This window comes from Cheilinus undulatus, linkage group 9 (assembly GCF_018320785.1).
Source record: "Cheilinus undulatus linkage group 9, ASM1832078v1, whole genome shotgun sequence".
In the NCBI taxonomy this organism is placed as follows: Eukaryota; Metazoa; Chordata; class Actinopteri; order Labriformes; family Labridae; genus Cheilinus; species Cheilinus undulatus.
In genome coordinates, this window is record NC_054873.1 from 43,641,691 (window position 1) to 43,657,446 (window position 15,756).

Consider the following 15,756-nt stretch of genomic DNA (forward strand, 5'->3'; position numbering starts at 1 on the left):
GTGCACTGCCTGACCAGCTGCTCCTGAATAGTCATATGGGTTTCTGACATCTTTGATATTTTGGTGGTATGACTGAACATGCTCACACAGTGAGAGCTGAATGCGTAATGCTGGTGCAAAAACGAACAGACTCTGTAGGCAGATTCTGAAAACAATTTTAGATTTATATGCATTTATTCAACTAAAGTTATTTTACAAAGTTTGGAACACCTCATGCTGCCTTACTGGTGTAGGTTATTAATCTAACTCCATGAACAGATTAGATCAGACTTGATTAGATTGGATCTGAATTAGTATTAGCAGATACCTAAAGCCCAGGTATCAGATCTTAAAAGGTTGGATTGGTACATAGTTGGTAGCTCATGCATGTTTAGATCACTGCATGCATGACACCCTACAAGGATGACAGATTTTCTACAGAAAACTTTCATTAATGCCTTTAATGGGTTAAGATTAAGTGGTTGACTCCAAGAGCCAGAAGAGCCGATATATGACTGTTTCTCTGCTGTTCATGAAAATGTTAGGGTTCACAGATTGCTAGCAGGACCTTGTTGCAAAATGAGAATTTATGACACTGAGGCTGACTTGGCAAGGCTAATTCAGGACTACATTTAGGACTAATTTATCCACTTCTCTTTAAGATGGCAGAGCAGCATCAGCAGCATATGAACAACAACCTTCACTGCCCTCTCACCTCCAACTCCTCCCTGTGTGACCGGTCTCTGTCTTCAAAGTCTCTGGTTCTGCGTCGAGCCTCTTCAAACGCTGCCTGTGCTAAAGCATCCTCATGCTGTACACAAACACACAGAGAGAAATATACAACGCATGTTGAGAGATAGGAGTAACAGCGAGTTTAGTCTCTTATGTGAAAAAAATGTTAAAACTGCAGAGCAAGAACAATATTTATTCTGTTGGTAACAGTATTATTCTGGTGTTAAGTTTAGAAACAAATCCAGTTTCATGCAGCTGAACCTGACAACTACCTCTTAAATTCCTCACACTCTGGTTTCTTGTTAAAATATTCAGTCCTAACAAAGCAACTCGACTACCATCTGTTCAGTTGGTAGTTTGGGTGGGTCAAGCTAGAAGCAAATATCTTGCACCAAAACCACCAAGTGAGGTTGAGAACTGGGCTGCAAGCCTGTACTTCCCTTTTCTCATAACCAGCACACCAAGATACTTTCAGTTTCAGACTAGTAGACTTGACTCAGGTGACATAGCCTGAGGCCCACTGTTGTGCCTAAATGTGCTTAAAAAGCAGGTTGATTGAAGGCACTTATATACAGTGAACAGGTCAGTTGCATACATTTTTTGCAACTGCATTATCGTTTAGCACACATTTTTATTATAAATAAGATTGCTTTCTAAGTGCCAAACTTCTGAATCCCATGCAACTACTGAAGCCAACGTCTGCACAGATATGCAGCCTTTAAAATGAAGAGACATAAATGTGTTGGTGTGCGATCATTGAAGTTAAATTAAGCCCACTGCTCCTCAACCTTTCCTGTATGGAACTGATCCTAATGATATATACCAATAAATATTGAACAGTTTTCTAACCTCTGGCCTTAACTTGGGTCAAAATTGCACTAAAAATGCAAGACAGTACTCATTTGAGAGAAAAGAGATGCTTGTTTAAAGGTAAACTTGTGCTACAAGTAGTAACAGGACTTGAGTTACCTGCGCCCTTTCCTCGTCATACTCCAGGTATCCCATCCCATCCAGCCTCTGAAGATCGATCCAGCCTCTCCAGATCACACACACACCGTTCAGGATCATTGGAGCCTTTAAATAGACCTGGGAGGAGAAAGAGAGATGGAAGAGTCAGTGACCATTTTTACTCAGATTCTAGCAACACCACTGCAGCTTTGTTATCGATTCTCATTCTGCCAACAAAACTGAAAATGTGCTTTGATGCAATATTTGGTAATTAGTTGAAGATATATCCCGTGTCACACTTATTTTTTTATGTAAAGTCAATCTTCAAGAATAGTTTAACTCCCTGGTGTTGGACTAACACAGCAGTACTCAAACGAATAACAACTAACAAACAATACCATCTAGATCCGACTCTCATCCAGGACCAAACCAGATCTATCATCTCTTTCTCATGATGCTGGAAGACCTGCAGTTCCATTAAAAATTTCAGATCTTGAATGAGAAACCATCAGCTGTTTCCCAGGAACAATAACACCCCTGTGTGTGAGACGGAGGCCTCTCCCCATCTGCCCCATTTTTACTGCTGTGAAATAAGACAAAACCACCAAGTACGTCAAAACCTCACAGCTAGAATAGTTAATCACACATGAACACTGGCACACATTTATACTTGCATGCATGTATGCCAGGGTTGTCACGCAACCAGAATATTAAATTTACATTATAAACAAGTATAAATCAAACAATACAGATAGCTGTTTGTTAACTCAGCAACAAAAACACGAGTCCGAACTCTTTCACACTAACTTAATTGAACATATTCATTGGCCACACTTTGATTGCGAATACACTTGTGTTATTTAGACTGCTCTGCTTTCTATTTGAAGGAGATATACATAAATGTAGCTTTAATACCAAATGAACTGAAATATTTTGATGACCTCAACCAGCATGCTAAATGCAGTTAGACAAAGTTGAATTTTTATGTTAGTTTGACTAAAACTGTTCTTTTAACATGCATGTTAAAACACTCGTTTGATTACAGTCATACTAAATCAAATTTCTCTGGGTTGGATTAACACATCAAAATGATACGATTGGAGATCAATTTTTTTCTTGCATGTGTTCACCTCAATCAGACCCAAACTATATTCTGTGAATGCTCCAGTTTCACGGACTTTGGCCTAGAAGTAAATGAGAGGAAATGCTTAGCAGAAGCTGCATTGTCAACTAATATCACTGTGAGGCTGAGCAGGGGTTCCCAAACTTTTCAGTCCAACACCCCCAAAATAAGAGCGGCATAGATTGGGGACATCCACTAACCCTGGAGATGGTTAAAACATGTAAATTTGCACACAGCCACATGCACTTACACTTTCCCAACATAGTCATAAAAACAACACTAACAGAGCATAACTTAAAAACATAACTTTAGGGCCCGAGCACATAATAGACATTTTCCTCTCCCTTCAACCTATATTTGGGTCATTGGGCATGCATGAAAATTCACACAAACTAGAAAAAACAAAGTTTACAACAGATTTCAGACATAGATGTGGTGAATTTGCTGTGATTTTGCCACTTTTAATCATTTTGCTTAAACACTGACAAAAGCCGGTTGTACCTAGATTTATTAAATTTGGTGTGTAGACGTGGCTTTGGGAGAGATTTACAACAAACGTGTTGGGACCATGTCTGTAACACCAACAAAAAGTCAACTATTTCTAATAAATTACCCAAAATTGGTGAGTTTTGTGCCATTTCAAGTGAGGCCATACTTGGATGAACTAGTATTTATTTCTTGTAAGAAAGGTTTGTAAACTGATGTGATATATCTAATAAACGACTGTGGATGCCAGTGTGCATCTTTAAAGAGCAGCACACTTCCACATTGTTGCTTACATGTGCAAACTTGACAGCAATAAGACTACTCTCACCTTATGGCAATAGTTTTATTTTAAATTCAACCTTGATTTATGTATGCATTAATACAATTATGGGTATAAGACATCTTTTACTATAACTTCAAATTAGGGCTGAACGATTTGCAAAAATAATCTAGTTGCCATTCTTTTACCAAATATTGTGATTTAATATGCTGCTATTATTGGGTTAATCTTGTGTATTTTTTTGACAAATTCAAGCAGTAAATAATTCCATAAGTAAGACCATGTGTATTGAAAACAATGAAATTATTCCCAAAGCAATTAATCCATAGTAGCAGGAATCTGAATATGGGGGCTGAACAAGCTTTAGGCATTTAAGGAGGTGGCTGGGGTGGGGGAGGTGAGGCTGGCTAACCGGCTTATCGCAGCTTGGGTATGACTTCCGTAACACTAAGCTTCATCAGTTTTAGATAGAATGAGCGTACTATTTTTGATTGTATTGCAAATGTGATGTCAAGGGCGTTATCATTTTTATGTTACTCATTTTGATTAAGAAAAACATACATAAAACACAAAAAGGAGGATTTTTGTAAACCCTTATAAAAAAAATTGACACTTACATGTTTGCATAATGTGCATAAAAACTGATTTATTAAACTGGTATTTTGACACATCTCAAGTTAAATAAATATAGCATCTTCTGCGATTTGAAAATTGCAGCAGGCCGTTTTGTGATTTAATCTAATATGTGATTAATTTCCCAGCCCTATTTCAAATTGTTCTTTGATTTTTGGAAGGCAGCCACCCTTTGGTGTCTCGTGACCGCTCCGGGGTATCCTGACCTCTACTTTGGGAACCACTGAGCTAGAGTAAAAGCATGCCTTGATTGCATTTGTGCCAGGGTGAAGCGTAGTGCCTGCACAAAGTGTTTAGAGCGTTTTTCATGGTTTCATCTCGTTTACGACTTGCTGACTTACTTGCAAGGTCACCAGGAAGAAGGTTCATAGTAACTAGCTGAAAACAGGCAAATCTACCTCTACCTGTCAGTAAACCGATTCTCTTGTGTACTGCAACAAGGACAGTAGTCCAATTAAAAATGGCCTAACCGAGCTTTTACCATAGCTATGCTGAACTGCCTGTTGTCAGGTATAATGTCAGTTGTCAAAGTGAGTTTATGAGTCTGATTGTTTCTATTGACAAGGTGGAGATGAAGTCATCCAACATAATGTTATGCTTGTTCCTTTAATTTGGTGTGGTGGTGTGAGTGTTCTTTTTCATAGTCATTGCCCGGGGTCCACAACTTGCTCAGAGTGGCAGCTAAAATATGAGTCAGATTGTAACCTCAGTCTTTATCGTTTCACAGTTGCCTATTTTTCATATCCAAATGTTCCTTCATTCCTCATGTGTTTTCAGTTAAGCCTGATAGTGAGCAATAACAGACAAAACAATGTCAGTAGGTGAAAACACAAACCCAAAATCATCCTTGACCTGAAACAGAATTTACTTTTCTGTTGAATGATAGTGAAAGAATAAGCAGTGATACTAGAAGAAGCTTATTTTCATACTTATTAACCCTTCACTCTGCCTCATGAAGACTGTGCTGCTCAGAGAGTCTACAGCATCAGATGCACATTCATAAACTCTGCTTATATTACATGTCAATGGCTCAGCGCCAAGAGGGCAGCAATGTTACCACCAAATATGTGAGTGTGAGTGCACATGTGTGTTTGTGTGTAATTTCATTAGGCAAGGGAATGTGGACATGTGTAGAGTCACAGAGCAATTTCTCTGTTTAGATTTGGCGGGCTGTCTTATTCTGATGGAGGCTGTCGGAGCTGAATCCCACTGAACTTAGCTTCTTCTCAACATGTGGCAATATGGTACATGGGATTAAAATGACCTTGATTGGTTTATGATCAAGTCATACCAAACTACAAGTTTAACCAGATTAGCTCCATTCCAAACAAACCTTATGGTTATTCCTCAGTCTGTGGAGTAACATGGTTTCTGAGGTAGTCTGATTGGTTGAAATCTTGTTTCTCTGAAAGTGCAGGTGCATTTTCTCACAGAAGCTTGAAATCACAGAGTATTAATGCATCATTTGGGAATAATGAGCAATTGCAATTAAGATATAAATAAAAAAAATGCACGAGTCCTTACTTATTAAGGAAAATGTAGTGAATGATGACAGTTTTGAAGCGTGTATTTCTCAATTCAAAACAGACAAATATTAAGAAGCATGTAAAAACCCTAAAACCTGAACTTTAACAGTGCTGCTTCACATTTTTACCAAAAAAAGTTTCTCCTTTCTGTAAAAACAAAGGTAAGTCTACACAGTGCAAAAGTGGTACCAATGCAGACTTAAAGGCCTTTCTGCCGACATTTTTCTATTACAAAACTAGTTAAGTATATGGTGATCAAACTGATGCTTTAAATAATGACCTGTGACTCCAGATCTGATCAATTCATTTTCAGCTGTTCAAGTGTAGGTTTGTGCCAAATTAAACAAAACCAACTAAATGAATTATTGACATATTGTGCCCTTTAGATTAAAGTAGGAATCAGTATCGAAATCTGGTACCAACATTGTACCAGTACCAACACATGCAATACCTTCTGTAACAAATAACAAGGCAGATTTCTGTCCTTATTTTGATGCCTTACCACCCCAACACAATCCCCACCACTCCAAAGGAAAGGTACAAAATATGTTATGTGAAGAAGTTACACCTGTTTACTTTCCTACTATGCTCTATTGACATCTTATTTCAGACTTATTTATGATACCAAGGCAGTGTTTATTCAGCTGTTGACTTCCAAAACACTTTTTTTGTCTTAAAAGTATCCATTCAGGCACTGTTTAGGCACCGGCACTTTTTAAAAACTTCTGAAGTCGCACTGGTTTTGGAAACAACCCTAACCATATCCAACCCTAGATTTAAGGTCACACTCACCATAAACATGTCCCTTCATTTTTCAGATTCAGTTCATCCTTTAGTCAGAGTGACTTTGTACAAAGTTAGAAGAGAATCTTCTTGAGATATCACATTCACAAATACAGGATGAACATGAGGCCCAATGAGTTTAACCTAACAAATCTGATAATAATAATAATAATAATAATGCATTTTATTTATAGGTGCCTTTCAAAGCACTCAAGGTCACCTTACAAGAAAAGTTCATCAGTTCATTCTTGAGTCAGAGTGGACATTAGTTAACCTTACATGAAGATAGACTGTTTCACATATTCATGGCATAGGATACAATTTCCATCTATGTGGGCAACACCCCATAGATGGTGTCTGAAGGGCAGAAGCTTTGGAGGATGACTGGATGAATGATCCGTCTCTCATGGTCATTACAGACCAAACAGAGCATTAAAATGTATGGCATAGTAGGATGCTTTGAGGAGCAAACTTCATAATGCAAGCTCCAAAGGTAGTCATTTTCATGTCAACGCACAAATTTTCAGTCAGTGGAACTAGTTGGTAAAAAAAACCTCTTTAAGAAATGAAATCCATTTCTGATCCAGTGACCACTGTAGCTGCATACATGCTAGCTAATCTCTTACAGGCTGACATTGTTTACAGACCTGGAATCACTGCAACTAAACCACACCTGCAGCTCTGCCTCTTTCTCATTAAATAATGCTGATTGCCCCTGCTGAAGGCTTTGCAAGGTGGATCTGCCTGATGACATGAAAACCATTAGTTTTTGCAAGGTTAGACATTTGTGCAAAGTTTGAAGAAAATCCTTTAAAGCTTTCTTGAGATATGAAGAATTGCCTGGACATATGCATATACTGCATATACAGACGGACAGACAGATAGACCAAATACATAATGCCTCCAGGCAATCGCAGACACAGAGGCATAAAAGATGTTTGTTTGCATTCAGGAAAAGTTCAACCAGAATATGTGGGAAATTTTCAGAAGTTTTCTGAAAAAAATAAAAAAATACAGTTCAGCTTGTGATCATAACGAAGGCAACTATCGTTTACTTTGGACCTGCTACCAACCAGCACCTGATAACCTGAACTGTGCACGGGGATCTTGACTAAAGATTCAGGTGTAAATGGAGAGAAAACATCTTCAAAACTTGTAATGAAAAATCACTCTACTACATTTTGTCCTGTTAACTTTGAAGAATCAGAACCAGCTTTGCTGGAAAAGAATGCTTACTCAACAAGGAATTTGACTCCGGTTACCTTTGCTCTCAGTGTACAGGAATTAAACATCAAATTCAATAAGTGTATTTAGAATTAAGATTAAAATATATCATAGATTAAATACATAGTATGGTTGTAAGACCTGCAAAAGGTGCAAGACTGCTGACTAGACATAATCAGAGTATAAGACAAGCATGGATGTGGGCAGATTTACATGAGGTAGATAAGGTGATCTACACTAGTGGATAAGTGTAATGTGCATATGAGGTTAAGCATTTTACAGCAGAGAGTCTTTAACAGCATTTGAGTTACAGGGAATAGATGAATTACTTGCAGCATTAGAGTACAGTAAATAGATTAGATTAGTTATTAGTGAGGCATTTAACCACAGTGATTTAAGTTACAGTGAACAGATTAGTGACCAACATTATGTTAACTGCTTGTTGCTTGCCCTAAGTTGAGTAAAAACAAAAGACTTGGTTCAGATGCCCTATTTCACTATTTCCTTAAATGACTAATTGAGTCTCACTGATTATGTAGACCAGTGGGTCCCAAACTTTTTCTGTCTGGCCCCCCTTTGGCACATGAAAATATTTTCAGGCCCCCCCTACCCCTCACCATACATATCGATATGTAAAAACATGTAAATGCACGACTAACACACCATCATTCACAATTTTTACAAATTCCTTTTGTCTAGAATTTACCACAACATAAAAACAAAAAAAATGGGGTTTTAAAAATCTAACTCTCTGAAGATGAACAATTTCCTGCAAATGAAAACCTAATGAAGATATTTTAGATTTATACTCCCAGTCCTGCAATAATTTCAGTCACGACTGTGGGCTTATTTAGTGCTTTAGATCTTAAGTCCTGGGTGCCACTCTCTGTTCATTTTCAATGTCCAGCTCTGATTTGTTTTTGTCTTAATTGAGGCAACAGCAGAAAAACCTATCTCACACTGGTAGGAATATGCAGAGTGTGGCCAAGGCTCTGGAGCCTAGCAGTGAATACTGTACTACTTTTCCACTACGATCCAAAATGCAGGAAATGTCTTAAACTGCAATAACATTGTTGAATCTGAGGTGCCGTTGAGGAACTCCTCTTCTTCTACAGTGCTGAAGTCACCAGCTGGTGTTGCTTAGCCTTGCCGCGCCGCGCACCCCCTGCCATGACCGCACGCCCCTCTGGGGGGGCCCACGGCCCACTTTGGGAACCATTGATGTAGACCTTCATGATTAAATTTGTCTTCTAAGTAATATTAACACCACTTAGAACTTTCTTCCTGCTAGGGACTGAAACTGTAAATTTGGTTAAATAAGCTAAAATCTAATTTTCTCTTTCGTTTTCTTCTCTGTCTCGATGTCTTCCTCTTTCCCACGACACTAATTTCCATGAGGAAGAGACGGCGGGCAGAATGTAGAACACAGAAAGTCTCTTTTTCTCAGGGTAGAGAGTTTTAAGGTTGTATTTTTATCAGAGTAAACAAGTATTTAGGAATAAATTAGTTAAATCAAACCCTCCCCTCCACCTCAGCACACACCCAAACACCCAGTAGACTGGATTTTCTGTGAGACACTGGGCAAGCTCCACGTTCCTGCAGTTTTACTCAGGCTATTTTTGGACAGCCTCGCACAGGGACCTCTTTTACCACAACTACCCACACTGCACCGGGGTTTCAGGGGAGACTGCACTCCAAGAGACTGTGGGTTTTTTGTGTTTATTTTCAAGTCAATGCCCCCCCCCCCTTCTGCATGTATGTATCTGTGTCCCGTGTTTGTGTGAGTTAGAGGAGAGAGATGGCGTCTACATCTGTGGGGATGTATGGTGCTTTCAAAAGAAAGCTTCATTTGGCTTGACAGGCAAAATGTGCGTACGTATTGGTGTGTGTTTTCATGTTTTTGTGTGTGTTCCTATGTGTGTGCGTGAGGGGAAAATATGTAGAAACGGCCTAACCACAGACTTCCTCTGAGAGAGAGCCATGTCAACCCCCACATCCATTTACTCTCTCACACACACACACACACACACCCCCACACACACACACAGAAACACTCTCTCACACTGCAGCATAAGAAAAGGAAGCTGAGTGAAATGAAGTGAAAATTCAGACTCGCTCTATATTTGTGAGCAACTTTAAGAAAGACGCGCCAAACTTTCCATCACAGAGACACACATCTGTCCTGTTTTACATTTATCTGCCTCTGCTATCAGTGTTACGCACTACATAACCGATTATTGGTTCAAATATATTTCCTTATTTTGGAACATACTCCAGATGCATTCAATTTTTCCACCCCTAAATTATATTTGAATTTTACATACAAAACATATAAATACAAACATGTAAAGAGTTTTTAATGTTAAAAACAAAAGTTTTGTTTATTTGTTAATTTGGTGAGGATCCTCGTTAGCTGTAGCCCAGAGCACGGCTAGTCTTTCTGGGATCCACCTTAAAAGAGAAACATATTCATAGGCATACAAACACTTACAAGCATAATAAAGCACTACAGTCTGTATGACTTATCGCATTTTGGAGAGAAAATGAAAAGTTCACTTCACACAAATCAAGAAACTTGCAATAATTTGTCAAACAGAATAATGTCAACTACAAAATGTACTGAAAGCAAAACGTTAAAGACCCTGGAAAGTCAAAATAAATGTGTGTGTAGGTTTGTTGTACGACAGGTCACTGTGTTATCAACCCCCAGGTCAAATTTCAATCAGATAAAACATCTATAAGTTTATAAAATTAAGCTTCAAAATCACGAAAAATGAGGCAGTAAAATCTGCTCCAGGATGGTGTGGGTGTGCCTGTCCAATAAGCTGAAGCCACGCCCACTCAGGAGAAATATGATCCTACTAAATACTACTATCTAAATGGAGGAAAGCACTCACGCCATTAGCCGGCCTCTTGACCTTTTGTTGACCTTAGACGAAGAGACAAAGTCTGTTTTCTCGCACAAATCTCTGTTATGATGCTTTAAATGATCCATAGCCCACTGTGGCTGATAGATTTGCCAAATTCACCTCACAATGAACAAAAGAACAGCAATTTACTGACTGTTCACTTTCAATAAAGATGGTGACATCAACAACAGACTGTACTGAGATGAACTGCTCTGTGATTTTAAAATGTAGTGTTAGAGGGGCGGGGTCATTCCCTACTGTGGGCTGGTGATGTCACAAGGCCACATATTAGCCCGCCCACATAAAACCCAGCCAGGAAAGAGGTGAAAAACTTCCTAACAGTCTAAATCCAAAATTCAGTCACATGTAGATCTCAGTGTTTTCACATGTTTACAGCAACCATATTCCAACATATCTAGTGTGTTAAGACAAAAACTTTGGATTTCACTTCACAGGATCTTTAATGAAACGGCACAAACAAAAGCGGTTAATTGGGACCCGGTGATTATTTGGTATTTTACGTTAGGCCCATCCAAAGTTGTAATCCTGGCAATGTGCCGGGTACGCACTACTGAAAACATTTCAAGCTTTTTATCTCTTACCCAGCAAGTGCCCGTGTTTTTGTTTTTGTTTGTATTTTGCAGTGCGGGCTTTGGCTACCAGTTATGTGCTCTTGCATTGCAAAGTAGTGACAAAAACACAGAGGCATTCTGGGTAGGAAGAATAGCCTTCAAAATTTCTTGATAGTGTGCACATTTGAGCCAACATTGTTTTGAGGCCCATGTTTTACCAAAAACGTATTTAATTCTGGGGAGAATCTGTACCTGTCTGTTACACTGTACAGCTTAGCTTCCTGGCCGGCACAACCAAAAAGCTCTTCTTAAAGGACCAACGCTCACTGCAAAGCTGTTTAACCTGATTCTTAGAAATAAGAGCTTCATCAGTGCTGAGGACTTTTTATGACCAGCTGCGGCCTTCTGAATCACCGTGTGTCATTTCTACAGTCATTCATGGGTGAATGTTTTCATCTGTGTGCATTTCAAGCACAGTTTAGTTTGTGATTGACTCCCTAATTTTGTTATCCTCCTTTTAACTCCACAGCATGGCCGAGCACAGAGCTGAACACACAACGCTACAGCCCGTCCTCAGCTGGACTCTCACGTCTCTGTGTTTGATCTGAATCTCTCTGAGCTTCTGTAAGAGCTTCCTACGCGCTGGTCGACTGTGTGTGTGTGTGTGTGTGTCAGAGAGTGTTGGCAGACAGTGTGTGACGCAGATGTAGAGGTCTCTGTTGGCATCGTGCCCCTCATTCAGCATCGTGCCAACCATTTAGTCAGCACAACTGCCCACTGCTGAACAGAGCCCACGAGGGGCACAATGGCTGTCTGTGTTTGTAGTCCCGTGAATTGTGGCACTCTGTCGCTCCTACACGTGAACAGACACATGTAAAGACCCATGTAAACAAATTGAAATAAACAATGCGTGCACAGATATACATAAAAATCTGAAATAACTCACATTCTAGCCTTAAATCTTCAGTTCTGTAATTATTGAACATATAAATCAGTTTCACCTCCTTGCTTCTCTCTGCATCAATGCGTGTTTGTGTGTGAACTGTCTAGTCTGGAGGCTCCAGCTGATTTAGTGCAGTAATTATGTTATTATCTAGAAGAATGTACATCAATGACGATCAGAGCGTCTGGGAGGCTGAGTGTGACATTCAAATGTGTGTACGTGTGCATTTTTGTGTATGTGTAGATCATTTAGATTAAAGATGGGATCCAGTGACTGTCTGGAAATTTGTGTGTCTTCACACTGTAAGTGAGTGAGCGTTTCTGAGTCAGCAGCCAATCACAGTCGACTCACTCTTTATTTCTGCTTTCTTTTTCACTTTACATTCTCTTTATTTCATTGATCCCTTACCTCTTCTTTGTATTAACCCAATTTTAACAACCAGACCATCCCGTCACCGACCATAAATTAGGTAGAAGAAGTTAATTCTAACTGATCAGTATCAGGATCACTGCCAGAACAAAACAACACTTGAGTTGGTATCACATGAATCATTCCTGATTCACACTCTCTCTCCTCAGCATGCTGACACACAGCCGCTCTTTCACAGCCAGCAACAAAGAGTTTATAAGACGACTCCTGCACAGATGTCTTGTTGTCATTTGGATGGAAAAGATGGCTGAATAGAGGAAAGGTCCTGCAAAAAAAAAATCTGCAAATAAAGAGACCTCTTTGTTATAAATGCTCACTTCAAAAGCAGAACAAAAGTACAGATGAACTCCATTTCAAACTGCATAAAAAATTCTCTCTTCTGCATAGTGACTACAGGTTGCAATCAAAATTATTCAACCCCCACTGAAAATCAGGATTACTGTGAAAATTCACAGACTTTCAGCTGTTTTAATGAACAAATCAAACATAAGAAATTAAAATATCTCAACACCATGAACGCTTTTCCAGAAGTCCAATAGAAAATGCCACTTAGGACTTCTCCTGTCTCAAAATGATTCAAACCCTGAACAGAATCCCTCACAGCAGCTCAAATATGCAAAACCAGAGTTGTTTCAAGCACACCTGATGTAACTAATCAAGGGCTTCATTAGTGTCACCAGGTTTGCTTGGGGTGGAAAAACAGGAAAACTATCCACGGCTGCAACCTGAGAAGGCAGGTTGTGAAAAAACCCTGGAGTGACTGCAAAAGACTTTCAGCAAAACTTGGTGGCAGCAGGGACTGAGGTTTCAGTGAGTGCAGAAAGGCGCGGATTGAACGTGGATGGCCAGAACTCCAAGATGTACACTACTACTCACCCAAAGGCACAAGAAAAGTTGGCTCAAATATGCTCAAAATCATATTAAATAACTTGTAGGTGTGTTAGAAAATATTGATACACTATAATATTGTGATATTTCACGGCGCCATACTGTATCGATATTTTAAAAAGCAGTATCAATATTTTATCATTTAAAATTGTACTTTTCGGTGTGACAGTTTGTGGTGTAACCTCACCTCCTGTGACCACTAGATGGCATCAGGCATTACAATCTTCCCTCTTCTCCTCTGTTTAGACAACGAGATCACGCTAGCCTTCTGGTCTGGGCGAGCCGGTCTCTTGCGCCTACCCAGCAGAGCAGCTTCTGCTGCATACATAGTGGAAATGTGGACTTATTTTGACCTCCAAACATCAGAGACAGTACAAACTTAGACAGGAGTAAGTCGTTTGCAAGATAGGCCACGCCAGAGCAGGGTTGCCAGGTCAGCGGTTTTCCCGCGAAATAGGGCTACTTTTAACGTACTGCCACAGGTGGATTTTTTGTCATTATTTGAGCAGACCCATTTTTTATGTCTTGTGTATGGGTATTTAATTTCTGTAGCAGAACAAACTACTCTATTTAAACTCAAGTACAACTAAAACAACCAGCAGAGAGGCAGGAAAACATGGAAAATGGCACACAGACATATATGCCACCCACAGAGAAGCAGAATGTCTGCAGGCAATCAAACAATATATGCACACATATATACATATATATATATATATATATATACAGTACTGTGCAAAAGTTTTAGGCGTGAAGAGCGCTGACAGATCTTCACAGGTCCTGATGTTCCACAACCCCGGGCTGAAGAGAGGAGGGAGGGCGGCCAGAGTCACTGTCGACACATTTGATATGTACGTGTGTCGCTCAGCAGCCAAGGTCGAACTTAACAGCATTTCTTTTGTCCGGACCTTTGCACCCCTTGTAATACTTCCAACAACCACCAACAGTTTTCAGGTGCTTAGAATAAACTTACACATACACACGACAACCAGGGGGTTGTGGCAGCCCTCCTACCCGCCCTAACAGTACCCTAAGCTATGTTTAAGCGCCACATCTACCCATAACTCTGCCCTAAAGCTGTGGTTTTTGTTTTGTTTTCATCAGATTATTTTCCCATGCCCTTGGTAATGTACAAAGACATTCAGAGCATGACCTGGGTTGTGTCAATCCTCCTTCTCGCCCAATGGGACCCTCAGGTGGGCGTACTCGCCATTACATGCCTTACTTCAGCCTCAAATTGTGGCCCAAACATGCCTAAAACTTCTGCAGAGTACTGTATACACACACACACACACACACACACAAATTACAAAAATATTGCAATATACCGCCTTGCTCATAGTATTGCAATATATAGATATCGCGATACTTATCATATTACTAGATTCTTGCCAATACACAGCCCTAAAAACCAGAGAGGTGTTGGAATTCTGTTCTGTGGAACGATAAAACAAAACTGGAACTTTAAAGGCATAGTAATCTTAGTATATGCAAACTTCTGACTTTGAAAATATTAATAAGAAATTTCCAAAAAACTTATCTCTCTCATTTTTCTGGTATTTAGCTAGTAGAAATAATTTTAGTAATCCTAACTGACCTAAAACAGGAAAAGTTTAGTCCGATTTAACGACAGTGTGAAAAAAAAATCATGTACAGTGTATTCAATATACATGTAAATATGAATTCAAAAAGACACATGAAGAGCAAACATATTTACCAACAAAGTACTACCAATGTGTGGGAAACACTGTACTGGGTTGACATAAATTACTAAACATTTGTGGCAGTGAGAAAGACGTGACACTGATCGCTTTTCCAAAAGACAAACTTTTTAAAACTGGGAGCGCTGGGACAAAAAGCAGCTGACACTGAGGGTGTTTTGAAAATTGGTGTCTCCAGTGCAAAAACTGCCATGAAGGGACAAAGGCCCTAACCAAGACTATAAACAGAGTGAAAAATAGACAAGCGCCAGAAATAGGAGGGAAAAGAAGCAACAAGAGTGTGGAGCCGAAGAAATAATGTGTGTGTACGCATGTGTGTGTGTTTCAGGTGTGACAGCAGCAGGTGGAGATAAAGCACGTTACCGCCGTCTGTTCCTAATCCCTCTCTGAATACAACGTCTACTGACCATTTGTCTGAAACACACACACACACACACACATAAACACACACCACCTGCCAAACCAGCAGCAGTATAATAGTACGGTACTCTCCGTATGCAGGATCACTCTCTCTCACTCTCTGCTCTCCCACCCTGTAATTAGAAAGAGTGAGAAACAACATGGAAGTCACACAAACATC

The 15,756-nt window shown here is 39.6% G+C and overlaps 1 protein-coding gene across 4 annotated transcripts in view; it reads right to left on the reverse strand.

Moving 5' to 3' along the window:
* The window catches only part of cbfb (core-binding factor subunit beta), a 66,792-nt gene that overhangs the window by 17,364 nt on the left and 33,672 nt on the right, over positions 1-15,756 (reverse strand). For all 4 annotated transcript variants that reach the window (XM_041796271.1, XM_041796270.1, XM_041796274.1 and 1 more), the window contains exons 4-5: positions 1,681-1,797; positions 695-790 (exon numbers count right to left, since the gene is read on the reverse strand). In XM_041796271.1, the coding sequence (XP_041652205.1) occupies positions 695-790; positions 1,681-1,797 (213 nt within the window). The remainder of the gene's footprint in view (positions 1-694; positions 791-1,680; positions 1,798-15,756) is intronic.